General features: G+C 36.0%; 2 protein-coding genes across 15 annotated transcripts in view; one reads left to right on the top strand and one right to left on the bottom strand.

Moving 5' to 3' along the window:
- LOC141448007 (uncharacterized) overlaps window positions 1-18,316 on the top strand; it is a 149,609-nt gene that overhangs the window by 17,905 nt on the left and 113,388 nt on the right. The window lies entirely within an intron of this gene.
- mAChR-B (muscarinic acetylcholine receptor) overlaps window positions 1-18,316 on the bottom strand; it is a 307,231-nt gene that overhangs the window by 189,424 nt on the left and 99,491 nt on the right. The window contains exon 1 of one of the 2 annotated variants that reach the window (XR_012454770.1): window positions 1,299-1,434. Coding sequence is in view for 1 of the 2 variants with exons in the window: in XM_074115997.1 (XP_073972098.1) it covers window positions 1,299-1,429 (131 nt within the window). In the remaining variant the exon portion in view is untranslated. Of the gene's footprint in view, window positions 1-1,298; window positions 1,472-18,316 lie in introns of those variants that run through there. The other variant, XM_074115997.1, reaches the window with a different exon arrangement.

The following is an 18,316-nucleotide window of genomic DNA, read 5'->3' as shown; positions in this document are numbered from 1 at the left end:
TCTCGGGGAATTTTTAGTTGCCAGTGCTGGAAAGGTCTAGGCTAGGAGATCACGAGGCCAACGTCGTTTTAGACGTCGTGGGGGATTATGAGGATGGGTTGATGAGGAAAGAGTTTCCGAGCTGTTAAATTGGGGATGGCAGGATAAGCTTTTGTTGGAAATTGAGGTATCGTGAATGGATTGTTTCAGTGACAAAAGGAATATTTAGGTCTTTTTGAAGGATGAGGTTAGTGACATAATCTTCTTATTCCCATGGTGCTACAGTCCTACAGTAGGACCTGGACCTCTCATTCAAGAGAGAGTGCCACTAACTATCTTTTTAGTCAACGGCAGCATCCATAAGTCCAGTTAGATGACTTACCGCGAATGGGTAGAAGAGACTCCATTAGCCAAGGTGGCGGCAACTCTTCGAGGAGTGAGCTCTCCGAAATAATGCTCCTGGTCCTCCAGGTTGGGGGGGGTTTAAGGGCAGGGCCAACGACCCTGCCTCGGAAAAAAAACCATTGTTACGAACCAAGTGACATAATAGGGAACATTAACAAAATAGGCGGAGGACTTTTGATTGGAAAGATTTGGATGCGGGAGATATTGGAGGGTTTAGTTGAGCCCCACAGCTCTGATCCGTGAGTCCAGATGGGTTGATGTAACGTCTTGTAGAGGGTTAGTTTGTTAGTTGTGTTAATTAGACGTTAGGTTAGATTAGACTAGATTAGGGCGGTCTCAAGGCCTAGGCCACTGCGACCCCTTTGGATCTATTGTGGCTCCCCTCACTTTAAAGCTCACCCTCCAGACCTGTCCTTTTAATCGAGACTCTTAATGCTGGAGAGCGACTCTTGGGTAAAGCTCACAGGCCTTGGTTTTTTCCTCCCCCGAGAAGTAACATCCTTAGCCCACACGAGCCCCTCACACTGACACAACACGTGCAGTGCCGTTTCCTCCTCTTCCTGACAGAACCTTCAGAGGCTATCATCTGCCAGGCCCATGCGATGCATGTGTTTTCTGAGCCTGCAGTGGCCTGGTTAATAGGCCTACAATCATCCTTATAACCCCACGGCCTTGACATAGATGTTAGGTTAAGTAATAGTACTATAATTAGATTCTAGCTGCTGGCCCCTTAGATTTACTCTTCCAAGGGGCCACTTATAGTTTACTATCCCAGTGATAATGACAGTATGGTCTGTAATGAAACAACACTACCCAGAGACCGGCAAGTCATAAAAAAAAAACAATCAATTTCAAACATTAAATTCTCTTAAATTTAAATTATTTTTAACGACTAGATGATGAAAATAACTGACCAATGATTGATGAATGACGGTCCAATTGAGAAGATACCTGTTGAACTGGAGCGATTATTCTCACTTTCTAGATAATCGTAATAATTGTCTGCGGGGGTGGTTATGTGACCTGTGGAGGACTGATTGTCCATACTGGGCCTCTTCGTCCGTCAGCTCTGCTCCCACCCCTCCATCTGTACACAGAGGAAACTAAATAAATAAATTATATCACATTTTTTTGGGGTAATATGGCGTTAGTTTTTGCAAAAACTGTTAGAAGAATACAAGAGAAATTTCCAATAAATAGTCTATTAAAATAATAATCATCTTTGATGACCTTGATTTAAATATAAAGGAGGGGAAAAAAAATGAATGAAAATAAATTGAGCGCACACGCCAGCAGCTCTAATAAAACTTAATTTAAGCTCAATTAGTGGCTCGCAAAATTTCCCAATTATACTTGCAAACTGCTAATCAATAGCCCCAGTTGGACATTCTAAAAGCTTTCTATCCAATTGGAATCTAAATGAGGATGTTTAGATTAACTTTAAACTTTTCCTGCGTTATCACCGCAGCAATATTAATTCAGTTAATCTAACTTATGATTTCTGGCGATTAGAAGTTTTATCTTTTATTATCGATTTTTTTTACTGGGGGTGTGTCTGTTCGTTTATCTGTTTTAATCAAAGAACGAGAACAATTAGCAATGTAGATATTTGAATAGGGCTAGCCGTGGTACGTGTTGACCAAAGCTAAAAGAGTGTGGAATAAAAATTCCAAGTTAGAGGAGGACATTTTTTGGGAATGTTCAAGGCTTTAATTGGGTCTCCTATCTTTTGTGGAGGCTGTGAAACTTGGTCCAAAGTGTGAAGAATTAGTATTATCTCTGCTCTTCTGTATGTGGAAGATTTTCTTAGAGGGTACTGTTTTTCTTTTCTTGTTCCTTCTAATCTGTTTTATTTCGGAGATTTGGGAGGTTTGGGCCCACAGTTCCCCTGGTGTAATGGAGGGATTGCCTCCTTTAGGCCTCTACACATGCCCTGAGCTCCTTTCCAGTGTAATGGAGAGATTGCCTCCTTTAGGCCTCTACACATGCCCTGAGCTCCTTCCCAGTGTAATGGAGGGATTGCCTCCTTTAGGCCTCTACACTTGCTCCCTGAACACCTTCCCAGTGCAATGGAGGGATTGCCTCCCTTAGGCCTCTACACTTGCTCCCTGAACACCTTCCCAGTGCAATGGAGGGATTGCCTCCTTTAGGCCTCTACACATGCCCTGAGCTCCTTCCCAGTGCAATGGTGGGATTGCCTCCTTCAAGCCTCTACACTTGCTCCCTGAACACCTTCAAAGTTTTGTTCACGGTTTAAACACTGACTTCCTTAAACGGTCTGATAGTCTGACCCTGTTGGTGACCCTACTGTTCACCGTTTAGAGGGCATCACAAGCTGGCGATCAACTTTATCCTCCCTCTCCTGGGTGGAAGATTTACAGTAAAATCTTTGGGCAATGAAGACTGAAATTCGAAAGCAAAGGACCAACTTGGAAGTGTCGTATCGCTTCTCCCAAGAGCTGGACGTTTATCTTATAATTAAAAGCTGGGACAGCTTCATCGGGTTCGGCTAGAACAGTGATGGCGAACCTATGATACGCGTGTCAGTGCTGACATGCGAGCTTATTTTTGATGACATGCATCTTCAAAGATAAAAAATTTCATAATTCAAATATTTGTGTCTCTCCGGAAGCCAGAGTTGGTTATTATTAATATTAATAATAATATTATTACTTACGTTAATAATTTTGGTTTTTGTATTTTAAATGGTATTAATAAATTAATAATTAACTTTAAAAAAGTATAAATATTTCTATTTTTTTTTTTAGTCTTTACTTTTGTGATGTGTGGACACGCCACGAAAATTATGTTTCAATTTTAACAAATTTTGACACACCGAGCTCAAAAAATTCGCCATCACTGTGCTAGATGGCAGCTGACAACATCTTTTTTGGGGCATTCTAGGGGCCAATTAAGGTTCACCCAGTTCCTTTTTCTTGAACAGGGGCGAATTCATCCTATGGGCAAACTATACAAGGCAATGGCCAAAAGTGTCTAATTTTTAGAGGCGTCCATTACCTAACTCCAGTAACCCGGATTTTATTGTGTTTTTCAAATATATTGAAATAAGGTTATTTGAATCGAATAAATCCAGAACCATTTAGAAATCCTATTTTTTTAATCAGAAAATGGGACTGACTAGCGTAGTGAATTCCCATGCGAAGATACTGGGTTTGAATCTCTCTAGTTGATAAAGCTTTTTACAGATCACTGTTTCGTGAAGGACGGTGTTGTCTGTAACGAGAGAACACTTTCTGGAAGCGAGTAGTACACTTAAAAAAAAGCTCCGGAAGCCAATAACTTCTGATGTTTATAAATAAACCATAAAAAATAATTCAAGAACGTCGCAGACATAGTTCGCTGCCCTGTTCTTTCATTATACGATTTTGTTCTTGCTTTATCCAGCACAATAATAAAATTTGTCTGTCCAAAAAAGACCTCATTACTGATTTCCAATTGTTTATTTTATTTTTGTAACTTCCTCCTTTTGACGTTTCTACCGTGTGCCACCACCAACACCATCTAATATTCCTAATATTTCATTTAAAACTGCTACAAGGAAGGACAGTCATGAGAGGGTTCATCAGATTGTTTTTTTTCATCCCTTTGGATTTAATTTAGTTGATTATTTACGGAATAATTAAAGTCTCCAGACCCATTGTTCCACTTTAAAATAGATATTTATCAAAGCTTTTTGATCTTCCCTTTCGTTTAACAGTTTTTAATTAAAGTTCTAGTTATGGATTTTTTGTTTTAATTATTTTCCTTAATTTTCCTTCACTAAGAGTAATTTAAAAAAAAAAAAGAAAAAAAAGTAGCACTTATTGTGATTCTAATTTTTTATATGCATTTCCCTAATAAATGCAAATTTTCTCTATTAATATGCGAGTACATTTTCATTCAATTAATTTTCCATTCCTGGTTTGAAAGTATTTCTTTTTTATTTATTTATTCATTATTATTAGCTTAAGTTTTCCTCTACAATTTTAAGGAACTTCAACCGTTCAGACTTCCGTTCTAATTTTCGCAAAGAATTTCCGGTAAAAAAAATATTGTCTGGATATTTCTCCTGAATATTGGGGGAATTTCACATCTTTTTTTTTTTTATATATCTCTTAAAAGGTATTAACAGCTAAGAAAATTTATCTTATCCCTGAGTTCAAAAAACTAACTGTTCCGGTTCAATGAGTTAGTATTTGAAGTTGTCGATCATTTGGCTAGGAATAGATGCTCTTACTCCTGACTAGTTTAAGACTGTCAACTTAGCTTTAGATAAGGATATTGATTTGATTTATTAAATGAAATAAATACATATAAATATACATAATGGAGTGACTTTAATAAATACTATATTACATGCAACAATAATAAATTACAGAATATTTACAAAATATAAAATTGAATAATGAGTGGATGAAGAAATTTTCCCATATCTTTCCTAACATTATCCAGGCATCTGGTTTTGAGACGATTCTTGAGGCATGTGGTTGTTAATCTATCACAAACAAATCTCCTGGTACCACCTAAATGTAATATTTATGATTCTGTAGTGTAGTTTTTCTGATGAAAAAGTTGCAAATCAATTTCTTTAGCCCTTAGTGCTCTTCGTCGAAAATCAAAATTACTGCTATCCTCTAGTAGTATGTAAAGGTACTCCGGTTACCCTTATTTATGTTTAAACGACAAACATTATATGGCTGAATCGTGGAAACCAATGCCATCAAAAGATACATACACAAAATGTAGATACTGGTAAGGGGCCGTACTTAAATTACGTAACGCAATTTAAAGAGCTTTTTAATCCCTCCCCCCCCCCCGATGTAACAGATCGTAACAAAATGTCAACCTCCCCTCCCCCCCTAGCCAAATGTACGTAATTTTTTGTTATGGAATATCGTCATTGCATAGTATTTAATTAAAATCAAACATATATTTTTTATTTATTACTTATTTAATTACATTATCACTTAGTATGAAGGTTGGCTATAGTAGAATTTGGCGCGAAAAATATCGTTAGTATTTTTCCATTAATGACCAAAAAATTATAGATTCAATTGGAAAAATTACGTACAAGCATTAAAAAAAACCCTCCCCCGAACCATAACGAATGGTAACAATCGAGCCTTACCCCCTCCCCCCTGCGTTCGTTACGTAATTTAAGTACGGCCCCTAAATAATATTTGATATAAACTCAAAATTTAGGCGAACGGTTATAGGCTAGACCCGCGAAGCTAAGATGTATTGCGGTACTAGTCTAGCCCTTGGATTTTATTTAATGGTTAATATTAGAGAATTTACAGTAAAGTATGTTAGGCGGTTATAGGCTAGATCCGCAAAGATAAGATTTATTGCGGTACTAGTCTAAACCCTTGGATTTTGTTTAATGGTAAATGTGAGAAATTTATGAAACAAATGAAAAATCCTCGGCTGATAAGAAAAGTTCTACTTCAGGGAGTCCTTAACTCTCCTACGCCAGTGCACCGTGTCCATGCTATAGTCACCTATTTGTCTGCATAGGTGGTTGTGACTTGATTCACACTTACTGAATAAACCAGTAGTGAGGTACTTGATGTAGTGTTCTAACTCTATAATAATGGGTGTAGCGAGGTTGTAAGTTGTGACCATAATTAATAAATGTTTTTAAATTGGCCTACCTAAATAATGTAATATTTTTCAACATTACGCTTTTTCATGCAGTTATTGACGATCAGCCCTTATACAACTATCCTACCGGAGAGTTTTAATTTCGATCAAACCTTCTAGGGCATCTGCGTCATTCAATTATCGAGAAACTTCATTATACAAAACGCTCAAACTAGTATTGGTTACTTTGGCTCAAGAAACAGTTCGCTTATACTTCTTGCAATGATAGGATGACGGTTCCGGAATGCTTTCTACCAAGATTTACCTGGTAGGTTATTATTGAAAGGGTTCGGTATATCTAGTTTTTTAGTAAGTTGCCACACACTCATCAGTAGAAGGCTTTTAGTGATGGGAAACCCAGCTCTGGCAACGGACGTGATCCACAAAACTAAAAAAAATCTTCTTTCACAGAGGAGAGTACTGAACATGGCTCCATTCGTCTGCTGTCTGTAGATTTACCTTTCACTTTGTACCGTAGGGTAACTAGAGCGACTGGGTGCTTTTTAACAGCTTTACTAAATGATGTTCCTTGACCTAAAACTACCTCCCAACACAGTTAACAACACATTGTTGGCATGAAATTTTGTTCACTTATATACTACACTTTACTGAGTTATAAGTTATATGCTATAGTTTCCTTGGGTACAGATCCATTAATTAAGAAGATATTGTGAGTTGAAATTTTTTTGGGGTCATGGTTTTGCTGTGAAATTGGGCCCTTATAACTCCCGCAGTAAACAACAGATTATTCGTACGAAATCTTGTGCTCTTACACACTCTGTTTTACTGAGTAGTATGCTATAGTTTTCTTGAGTACAGATCCATAAGTTGAGAAGATAACCATGACCCAAAAAAATTTCAACTCACAATAACTTCTCAACTAATGGATCTGTACTCATGAAAACTATAGCATACTACTCAGTAAAACAGAGTGTGTAAGAGCACAAAATTTCATACGAATAATCTGTTGTTTACTGTGGGAATTATAAGGGCCCCATTTCACACCAAAACATGACCCTAAAAAAATTTCAACTCACAATAACTTCTCAACTAATGGATCTGTACTCAAGAAAACTATAGCATACTACTCAGTAAAACAGAGTGTGTAAGAGCACAAAATTTCATACGAATAATCTGTTGTTTACTGTGGGAATTATAAGGGCCCCATTTCACACCAAAACATGACCCCAAAAAAATTTCAACTCACAATAACTTCTCAACTAATGGATCTGTACTCAAGAAAACTATAGCATACTACTCAGTAAAACGGAGTGTGTAAGAGCACAAAATTTCATACGAATAATCTGTTGTTTACTGTGGGAATTATAAGGGCCCCATTTCACACCAAAACATGACCCCAAAAAAATTTCAACTCACAATAACTTCTCAACTAATGGATCTGTACTCAAGAAAACTATAGCATACTACTCAGTAAAACAGAGTGTGTAAGAGCACAAAATTTCATACGAATAATCTGTTGTTTACAGTGGGAGTTATAAGGGCCCCATTTCACACCAAAACATGACCCCAAAAAAATTTCAACTCACAATAACTTCTCAACTAATGGATCTGTACTCAAGAAAACTATAGCATACTACTCAGTAAAACAGAGTGTGTAAGAGCACAAAATTTCATACGAATAATCTGTTGTTTACAGTGGGAGTTATAAGGGCCCCATTTCACACCAAAACATGACCCCAAAAAAATTTCAACTCACAATATCTTCTTAATTAATGGATCTGTACCCAAGGAAACTATAGCATATAACTTATAACTCAGTAAAGTGTAGTATATAAGTGAATAAAATTTCATGCCAATAATGTGTTGTTAACTGCGGGAGGTAGTTGTAGGTCAAGGAACATCAATTAGTAAAGCTGCTAAAAAGCACCCAGTCGCTCTAGTTACCCTATTGTACAAAGTGAAAGGTAAATCTACAGTCAGCAGACGAATGGAGCCATGTACAGTACTCTCTTCTGTGAAAAAGGATGTTTTTTAGTTTGGTGGATCACGTCCGTTGCCAGAGCTGGGTTTCCCATCACTAAATGCCTTCTACTGATGAGTGTGTGGCAACTTATTAAAAAACTTGATATACCGAACCCTTTCAATAATAACCTACCAGGTAAATCTTGGTAGAAAGCATTCCGGAACCGTTATCCTATCATTGCAAGAAGGATAAGCGAACTGTTTCTTGAGCCAAAGTAACCAATACTAGTTTGAACGTTTTGTATAATGAAGTTTCTCGATAATTGAATGACGCAGATGCCCTAGAAGGTTTGAACGAAATTAAAACTCTCCGGTAGGATAGTTGTATAAGGGCTGATCATCAATAACTGCATGAAAAAGCGTAATGTTGAAAAATATTACATTATTTAGGTAGGCCAATTTAAATACCGATTGTTATTAATTATGAATAAGGCTGATTTTTTTGTTAAAAATCTAAGTGGAACAGTGATTTAGGTATTTTGAATTTTTTAGGTCGTTTCAGGAATATACTTGTTGTCAATCACTGGTCCCACCCCATGTCAAACACTGGTCCCACCGAAAATTCGGTGTGTCAATCACCGGGTCATTGAAATACTTTCAAAAAGTAATAATTTTTGGTTGACATAAAAATCGAATTTACTGAATACATAATACAATCTAATGGAGCGGCACAATTGTACCAGCCAAAACCTGGAGCCAAAATAACGGAAGATGATCTAAACGAAACTCGAATTTTTTCTTAAGCTTCACCCTATTTGTTTTGTGTGAGTGCTTTTTTAAACTCATTTTTCGAAAAAAATAAGCGTACGCTTAAAAAAACCCTTTAGTCTGTTGTTTATTTTAAACTTCTCTGTCATAAACCTATTTATTTCAAACATTATTCTGAACAAAATTATTATTTAACAGTTCTGAGATCTGAGTATATCTATACCAATTTAAATCTTTAGACATTTTAAAACGATTCCTCTTTTTTTTTTTTGATGGTGCGGATTTCAGCCTCGTCAAATTCGATGATAGGTGGGGGTAGAATGGTGCTCTGATGGGTATGACTTACAGCTTCGTTGAACTCGATGATTACCCGGTCGGTCAGATTTGGAGATGTTTGGATCTGGCACAATTTAGGTGCGCCAGAACCGCCATTTTCCCTCTACTATCTTTAAAAAAAAAAGAAAAAAGAGAGACCATTATTTCCGTTATATTCATCCGAAAGACTTTAAGTACGTATATAGCGTTCAACATTTAAAAATTGTTAAAATTCCAATTTAATTTAAGTTGAAAAAATGCATTCATTTTGCCAGTTTAACTTTTAACAAGCTGTCTCGTTATTTAGTTTTTACAAAAAATGTGTACATGTATTTCTGAATGAATAAGTTTTTTTAAGAACTTATTCTTCTTGTTAAACTTCTGAATTAAGTTTACAAAATTTCAATTGATGCTCTGTGAAGAGAATATTTACTGGTGACATTTATCCAGGTTTCAGATCTGAATTCGTAATTTTTTATCTTTTATTATTTATTCTGAGGAACTTTTATCACTTGCTAAATGGATTTGAGAAGATATTCTTACACATTTAATTTGGGGCATTCGCCCAAAAAAAGAGAAGATTGTTTACAATTGTAAAGTAAAGTAATCGCCTATTTTTTCAGGCGGGGCTTAACGTCCAACTACCAATTAGGTGTCGTGGACGGAGGCGACTAGCAAACATACTTTACTGTAAATTTCTTTTATTAACCATTAAATAAAGTCCTAAGACCGGGAATCGAACCCAGCACCACAATACACATTAGCTCTACTGGTCTCGCCTCTAACCGCTCGGCTACCGTGGCGCCTTGACTGTTTACAATTGTAATTACTGATATCTCTAATTTTTGTATTTTCCAATGTTCTTACAAGAGAGGTACAATTTAAAAGCATTCATTTATTTTATTTTTATTTATTTATTTATTATACAAAGTGTAGCGTATTACAGAAAGAGTTAGCCTTTTACCGTACTATAAGAATTAAGATACAAAAGTAATTGAAATAAACAAACGTATATTGAAATTAAACTTAATAAAACTGCAGGTGAATTTAAAAAGAAAACGGAAAATGACAGTAGTACATAAACTGATCTTTTCTTTTGCTCATATTCAAAAGGAAACAAAATGAAAGGTAGCTCAAGGAAACAACATCAACATTATGATAATAAACGGGAATCTGGGCAGTACAAAATCCCAAATTATTCGTACTAGTGAGCACAAACTGGACATTACTCTTGTAGCAAAGCACTACCGTATTCTCAAGGCATTAGTAAAAAAGTTATACACACATTAAATACTTGAGTTTTATTTTCACATACGAGTACTAAAATTGGAACGAAAAACATTAATTAAACTGTTCTTATTTCTAATAAATTCGCTGTAATCTTGTGACTCTCAGAAATTTATTGCAGCCATTTTGGTTGCATCTCAATTTTTCTTGTAGATGTAAATTCCATTTAGAAAACTTTTAAATCTGATCGGGTGCCGTTAAAATATTTACGGAATTAACTGGAATTACGTATTTTGTGGAGGGGAGATAAATAAAATATGAAGGAATGTTGCGGATAGTGGAGAGAGATGTACTGGACGAAAAGGGGCAAAAAGTAATGAGAATACGTTTAGGATACCTAAAGTTGAAATGTTGGCTAGCCTGAGTGGTGGTGAGGAGGAGGAGGAGGCAGACGAGCGATTGTTTTATGGAGTAGCAGATGACTCTCGGAGACCATAGTTGACTGGCGAACATGATGGCAACTTCCCCTATCTGAATTCAACCTGCCCTGTATGACAGTCCTCTACCTGTTGGTGGTGTGTCCGCCATGAACTATGTGTAAATGGTATCTGTAGGTCCCGTGTCGCCTCTCTCCTCTTGTGTTTGCGTTATCTTTGCTGCTGCTGCCGGCGGCACTCTGTCCCCTCTGTGAAACATTTTACTATCTTTGATTTCACTCTGATGACAGTTTGTACGCCCCAGTTACTCGTAACACTTCGATGCGCGGCTACACTTTCAAATATCTCCTTCACTATTCTCAATATTTCTTTCAATTTCATTTTGATTTCTCCTCTTTATTTTGGATAATATCGTACCGATTGTAATGGATAATGGATTTCTGCAATTAATTCTAGAGGTCTAGGGGTTTCTTGAAAGACTTCCAAGTCTTTAGCCTACTCTTTCCTCATGTTCTAACCTCCAAGTACTGCGAGTAGCCATCTTAATCGGGGCTTTACTCGCAGCGTAGTACCACAGGAATTTCCGTTAAGCATCTTCTAAGGTAACCTCTCTTCTTCCACTCTCTCTCTTCATGTCCAAACCATTAAACTTGTGCCCGTATTATACTTACTGTAAACTCTAAAACCCATCTAACCTTCAAAGATAATCTGTTCGTCTAGGCGCCACGGTAGCCGAGCGGGTTAAGAGGCGAGACCTGCAAAGCTAATATGTATTGTGGTACTGGGTTCGATTTCCGGTCTTGGCCTTGGATTTTATTTAATGGTTAAATGAGAAATAGTAAAGTAAGTTTGCTAGTTGCCTCCTTCTACGACACCTAGTAAATGGCAGTTGGACGTTAAACCCCGCCTGAAAAAATAGGCGATTACTTTACTTTACTTCTTTTTTAATCTGTTCTCGTCAAATTTTAGAGTTATCTACTGAACTATATTTTGTATAAGGGTCCGATATGTCCAAGTGTACCTAGGTCGTCATATGGCTTAGCCATCAGCGAAAAAATCTCAAGTTATGTCTAAAGAGAAACTCGAACCCCAATACAAAACTCAAACATTTCAATGTTAAACAAATCAATTGAATACAAATTTGTATGCGCCACGGTAGCCGAGCGGTTAGAGGCGAGACCCGCAAAGCTAATATGTATTGTGGTACTAGGCTATATTGTTGTTTAGTTACTAGTAACTATTAATTGTCATGTGATAAAAATAACGTTTATTGAGTTGAAATACAAAATTGTGTAAAAACGTTAATAAAGAATATCTGGAATAATTCTAGAGTTCTTTCTGGTAATAGTAGAGATATTACAGTACTGGGTTCGATTCCCGGTCTTAGGCCTTGGATTTTATTTAAAGGGTTAATAAAAGAAATTTACAGTAAAGTATGTTTGCTAGACGCCTCCGTCGACGACACCTAATTGGTTGTTGAATGTAAAGCCTGCTTGAAAAAATAGGCGATTACTTTACTTTACTTTTTTACTGAACTATTTAAAAAAAAGAAAAAGATTTTTAGGAAAATTGAGGCGCGGTCAATAAATTCACGAACTAATTTCTTTCTTCATACCAACGTTTCGGAAAATATATTACCTTCTTCAGGGTCTTGTGAAATTTTTTGGAGATTAATGTTAAGATATAATCATCATTACTCTGCTCAGTTAAGCTCGTACATCACTGCAACGGTCAAAAACTAAAACTATCATTAAAAGAAAAAGTTTGAACCCTGAACACTTGGTGTATTTCCATCTTTGTCCAAAGTTGCCCCACTCCGCTTAGCCAGATCACTTCTCTCTCACTTCTGCAATAAATAACTATTAATCGTAGTAAAAGAGAGTTATGCTAGAAGTCTCTCACCAGAATTATTTTCTAATAACTTGACAATTGCCTGTTATTATTGTTATTGAGTTTAGCTGGCCATAACCCCTTAATTGTGGGGCTCTTTAATAACCATCGGCACGTCATAATGATCTACCGAAATAGGGGGAGACGGCTGTTTCCCACCTGGAAATACCATCTCCCCACTCATACTATTCCTTCATGGCTGTCCCGAGAGGAATACCTAACATTAGAATAATTCCTTTTGCCTCACCCCATTCTTTCCTGGATGCACAATAAATATTATTATCGATACCCAATATGAGCTTATTTTTATTATTATTAAAATGGATTTCTTTCATTTCTCTTACTAGGTAAGGAAATTATGCAATCATGACAAATTAGTAGTAGTAAAGTAAGGTAAAGTAATTGCCTATTTTTCCAGGCAGGCTTTACGTCCAGCTACCAAATTAGGTATCGTGGACGGAGGCGACTAGCAAGCATACTTTACTATAAATTTCTCATATTAAGCATTAAATAAAATCTAAGAGCTATACTAGTACCGCAATACATCTTAGCTTTGCGGGTCTAGCCTATCACCGCCTAACATACTTTGCTATAAATTTCTCATATTAACCATTAAATAAAATACAAGGGGTTAGACTAGTACCGCAATACATCCTAGCTTTGCGGGTCTAGCCTATAACTGCCTAACATACTTTACTATAAATTTCTCATATTAACCATTAAATAAAATCCAAGGGCTAAACTAGTACCGCAATACATCTTAGCTTTGCGGGTCTAGCCTATAATCGTTCGCGTAAATTTTGAGTTTATATCAAATATTATTTACCAGTATCTACATTTTGTGGTACGTGTCTTTTGATGGCATTGGTTTTCCACGATTCAGCCCCAATTAATGTTTGTCGTTTAAACATAAATAAGGATAACCGGAGTACCTTTACAGGCTATTAGAGGATAGCTGTAATTTTGATTTTCGACGAAGAGCACTAAGGGCTAGAGAAATTGATATGCAACTTTTTCATCAGAAAAACTACACTGCAGAATCATAAATATTACATTTAGGTGGTACCAGGAGATTTGTTTGTGATAGATTAACAACCACATGCCTCAAGAATCGTCTCAAAACCAGATGCCTGGATAATGTTAGGAAAGATATGGGAAAAATTAAGGATAGAGGCAACCGTTTAGCCATTTAAATGCACGATCTTCTGTGTGATGGATTAAAGATACCATGGACCGACTCATGTACATATCTTAACATTGCGGGTCTAGCCTATAACACCTCGGCTACCGTGGCACCACTCATGTCAAATTATCGATGTCGATTTTTCGGTGGTAATATTCATTCCGAGAATATCTGGTCCCCCCTTAAATCGATAGTAACTTGTCGATCAAGACCCCTGAACCGGAAGTAGCATTTTTCTTAAAAGAATTTACCAATTTTTCTTTTTTTGTTTTTCTTGTAACTATTTTTCTTTAGATTTTGTGAACACATAGTACTGATAGAGTTTTTCAAAATTTATTGGTAACATTTTTAGTTAATTCTTTTTACGTTTTTTTAAGGTATAGATTTTCTAATAAATAATTTGGACAATTTTCTTGGAACACGTATACTTTTTATTTAATTCAGGAAAATTAATTTTTAGGGCTTTCCCTTAAATTTCTATTTCAGTGCAGTCTATGAACTTGACGCTTAACGAGGGTTAAAATGAGTTGCTGAATTGAGTTTAAAGAAACGATTACGTGTTCGGAAGTGCTAATTTCACGCAGGACTATTCCAGTTTCCGGGAAAACCTTGATTTCATGAAAATTAATATATTAACCTAAGTTTCTTGGTAGCCATCTTCAAGGAAGAAGTCGATTTATGACAGTTCAGTGTGGGAAATGTTTGGTAGATTTCCTCCCAAAGTCCTATTCTCCTGAATGTACAGCTTTATGCCCTCCATCACTTATCAGAACCCTTATCAACCATTTATGTACTTCATGATAATATTAATGACGATCAAGCATCCAATCGTTCTCGCGTTATTTATAAAAAAAATTATACAAAACGAATTGTAGCCAACAATTACTACGACAATGCATTACAAACAGGAAATGGGAAATACAAAAAAACGACTTTATCTCTACTTTTTTCATTCAAAAAAAACCCATAAAACTTAGAAAAAACAAATAACGTACGCACAAAAAAACAAAACAGGAAACCAACTGCACACTTCCTGCCCTGACATGTCACGTTAAATTTAGGTTTCTCTCTAATGTGCCATTTCAGTACACAGATCTACTATCTTTTTAATAAAAACGAACATTTTAATTATATTTTGGAATGTAATTTAAATATAATATATTTACGTGACTTAGTTTAGAAGAAAAATTGTCTTGACTATGGTTAGAAATTTCCTAAATTACACAAATTTTCTTCTGTACAGGGAAAATGGATTTAGCCACTACTTCAAGGACTTTTGTGGACGTCTCTGTAGGTATTACACTGACACCCAAAACAATACAAAATACAAAAGTTTTTGCAGTGGTAGTTTGATGTATGCAACTATATTTGCATTTAGTGTGCCTATAGTCTAACTGTTAACAACTTTTCACTCTACACACTATCATGAACAAACACTGGATTGACAATAGACCCAGTAGCTTTGGATAACCTAGAGTAAGCTTCCTCTTCTTCGTCTTCTTCTTCTTTTGGCAGAACAGACCGAGTCGGTCCATGGTATCTTCAATCCATCACAGAGAAGGTCGTGCATTTAAATGGCTAAACGGTTGCCTCTATCCTTAATTTTTCCCATTTCTTTTCTAACATTATCCAGGCATCTGGTTTTGAGACGATTCTTTAGGCGAGTGTTGTTAAACTACCATAAAAAAATCTCCTGGTACCACGAAAATATAAAATTTATGATTCCGTAGGTTCAACAAGAAAAAGTTGCCAATCAATGTGTTTAGCCCTTAGTACTTACTCTTCGTCGAAAATCCAATTGCTATCCTCTAATAGTTTGTAAAGGTATTCCGGTTATCCTTATTTATGTTTAAATGACAAACATTAATTGGCTGAATCGTGGAAACCAATGCCATCAAAAGATACATACACAAAATGTAGATACTGGTAAATAATATTTGATATAAACTCAAAATTTAGGCGAACGGTTATAGGCTAGACCCGCAAAGCTAAGGTGTATTGCGGTACTAGTACAGGCCCTTGGATTTTATTTAATAGTTAATATGAGAAAAATATAATAAAGTATGTTTGCTAGGAGGTTATAGGCTAGACCCGCAAAGCTAAGATGTATTGCGGTACTAGTCTAGCCCTTGGATTTTATTTAATGGTTAATATGAGGAATTTATAGTAAAGTATGTTTGCTAGTAGGTTATAGGCTAGACCCGCAAAGCTAAGATTTATTGCGGTACTAGTCTAGCCGTTGGATTTTATTTAATGGTTAATATGAGGAATTTATAGTAAAGTATGTTAGGCGGTTATAGGCCAGACCCGCAAAGCTAAGATGTATTGCGGTACTAGTCTAGCCCTTGGATTTTATTTAATGGTTAATATGAGGAATTTATAGTAAAGTATGTTTGCTAGGAGGTTATAGGCTAGACCCGCAAAGCTAAGATGTATTGCGGTACTAGTCTAGCCCCTTGGATTTTATTTAATGGTTAATATGAGGAATTTATAGTAAAGTATGTTAGGCGGTTATAGGCCAGACTCGCAAAGCTAAGATGTATTACGGTACTAGTATAGGCCCTTGGATTTTATTTAATAGTTAATATGAGAAATTTATAGTAAAGTATGTTTGCTAGGAGGTTATAGGCTAGACCCGCAAAGCTAAGATGTATTGCGGTACTAGTCTAGCCCTTGGATTTTATTTAATGGTTAATATGAGAAATTTATAGTAAAGTATGTTAGGCGGTTATAGGCTAGACCCGCAAAGCTAAGATGTATTGCGGTACTAGTCTAGCCCCTTGATTTTATTTAATGGTTAATATGAGTTATTTATAGTAAAGTATGTTTGCTAGTCGCCTCCGTCCACGACACCTAATTTGGGTTAGTTGGATGTAAAGCCTGTCTGAAAAAAATTAACTCAAAATTCGTTCCAAGCTTTACTCTTTTGTTCCTGCGACTCAGTGAAATCATTGCAAACCTGTAGATCTTCATCTTTTATTTATAGCATTGCCTAGCAACATTCAATTATAAGGGCACTTATGCAGACAAAAGTTGTTGGTTAGAGCTTTAAAGTGCCATTTCAATGGAATTTATAGGTTAACAGTTTCTCCATAATATTAACTGATTCCTTTCCTTATGAGTTCCCAATTCACATAACCAGCTAAGCGACCAAATTAAACAAGTTTCAGCAGGTCGAATTACTCCTTTCATTCGGTTTCACACGTTTCTTTGTCCGGCAGATTCTTTTTAAAAATATATAAATATATTGTTTACAATATATCTTAATTCCTATTTCCATTTTTTTATTTTTATATAAAATTCCAGTTGGCGAACCTCAGCCGGATTACAATAACCTTCTCCACATCTGGTGATGTTTAATACAAGAATTCAATATAACCTACTTGAGAGTATTCCTTCCCTCCACATCCTTACAACAATATACAAGAGCGGATCTCCCCTAAACGCTATCATCCCCCTCTTCTAGTGGTAATTCTCATACAATGCGGATCTATCTCCTCCGACCTCCAGGGAAATGTAGTTATTCGTATGCATCTTCTATCTCTTCTACATGCTACCTGCGTTTCATACATCATTTTTTTATGTACCTTCCTTTTTTTTTACGTCATCTATTCAGTTCGAATCCTTGCTTTATATTTTTTATTTATTACAATTTCATGATTTAAAGATATTCATTGTTCTTCTTTGCCGTCTTTTATTGCTTTTACATTGTATGAAATATTTATTTATTAAGATCTTTGAAAGAATATTGAATCCTGGGAAATATTTAGTGAATTCCAAGAGGAATAACATATATAATTTTTTAATGAATAAATGTTTTTGAAAATGGAATAAATTTTGTATTTAATTAATTATTTCGGCGAAGAAGTTCTTTTGTACGAGTATTATAAAATAATCAAGCTTAAAAATCGATGTGTACTAGTAGTATTATAATATAGAATTTAAGCGTCCTACTTTTTTCGCTCAGAGCACATTCTGCTTCCCATAGACGCCTCCTTGTAACTCGCATTCACCTGCTAAACAACTCTCAGAAGTAGGGATCACTTCTAGTGATTTTCCTAATATTCTGGATCATAAAATTGTAAACTTCCTCAGTTCCAGCAGTCTCTCATGTTTCTACAACCCTCCAACAACCCGATGAGCAAAAAAGAAAAACCCTTAAATTATCATTAATGGTCTTAGTGAAAAACTGCTGTAAACATTTTGCATGGAAATCCCAACGTTCAATTAAGCTGGCGCTTATGCAGGCAAAGTTGTTATTTTGAATGAGTTTATTGGCTCCCGGAGCTTTTTCCAGTTCGATATCGGCCACCAGACGGTGTTTTCTCGTTACAGACAAAACTGTCCATCACCGGATAGTGAGCTGTTTGAAACTCCTAGGAAGATAAAATCTAAGTGTCAGCAGCTGGATTCGAACCCGAGACCTTCGCGTTGAGTTCAAATACGCTAACTGCATAGCTAATCCCTTCCCGCAAAAGTTGTTAGTTAGAGCTCTAAAGTACCATTTTAATGGAATTTATTTTCCTTATGGGATCACTTACTGTAG

This window comes from Rhodnius prolixus, unplaced genomic scaffold, assembly GCF_049639745.1.
Source record: "Rhodnius prolixus isolate KJV_2025 unplaced genomic scaffold, Rpr scaffold_13, whole genome shotgun sequence".
Classification (NCBI taxonomy): domain Eukaryota; kingdom Metazoa; phylum Arthropoda; class Insecta; order Hemiptera; family Reduviidae; genus Rhodnius; species Rhodnius prolixus.
The sequence above is the reverse complement of the archived record's forward strand: the minus strand, read 5'-3'. Positions and strand labels throughout refer to the sequence as shown.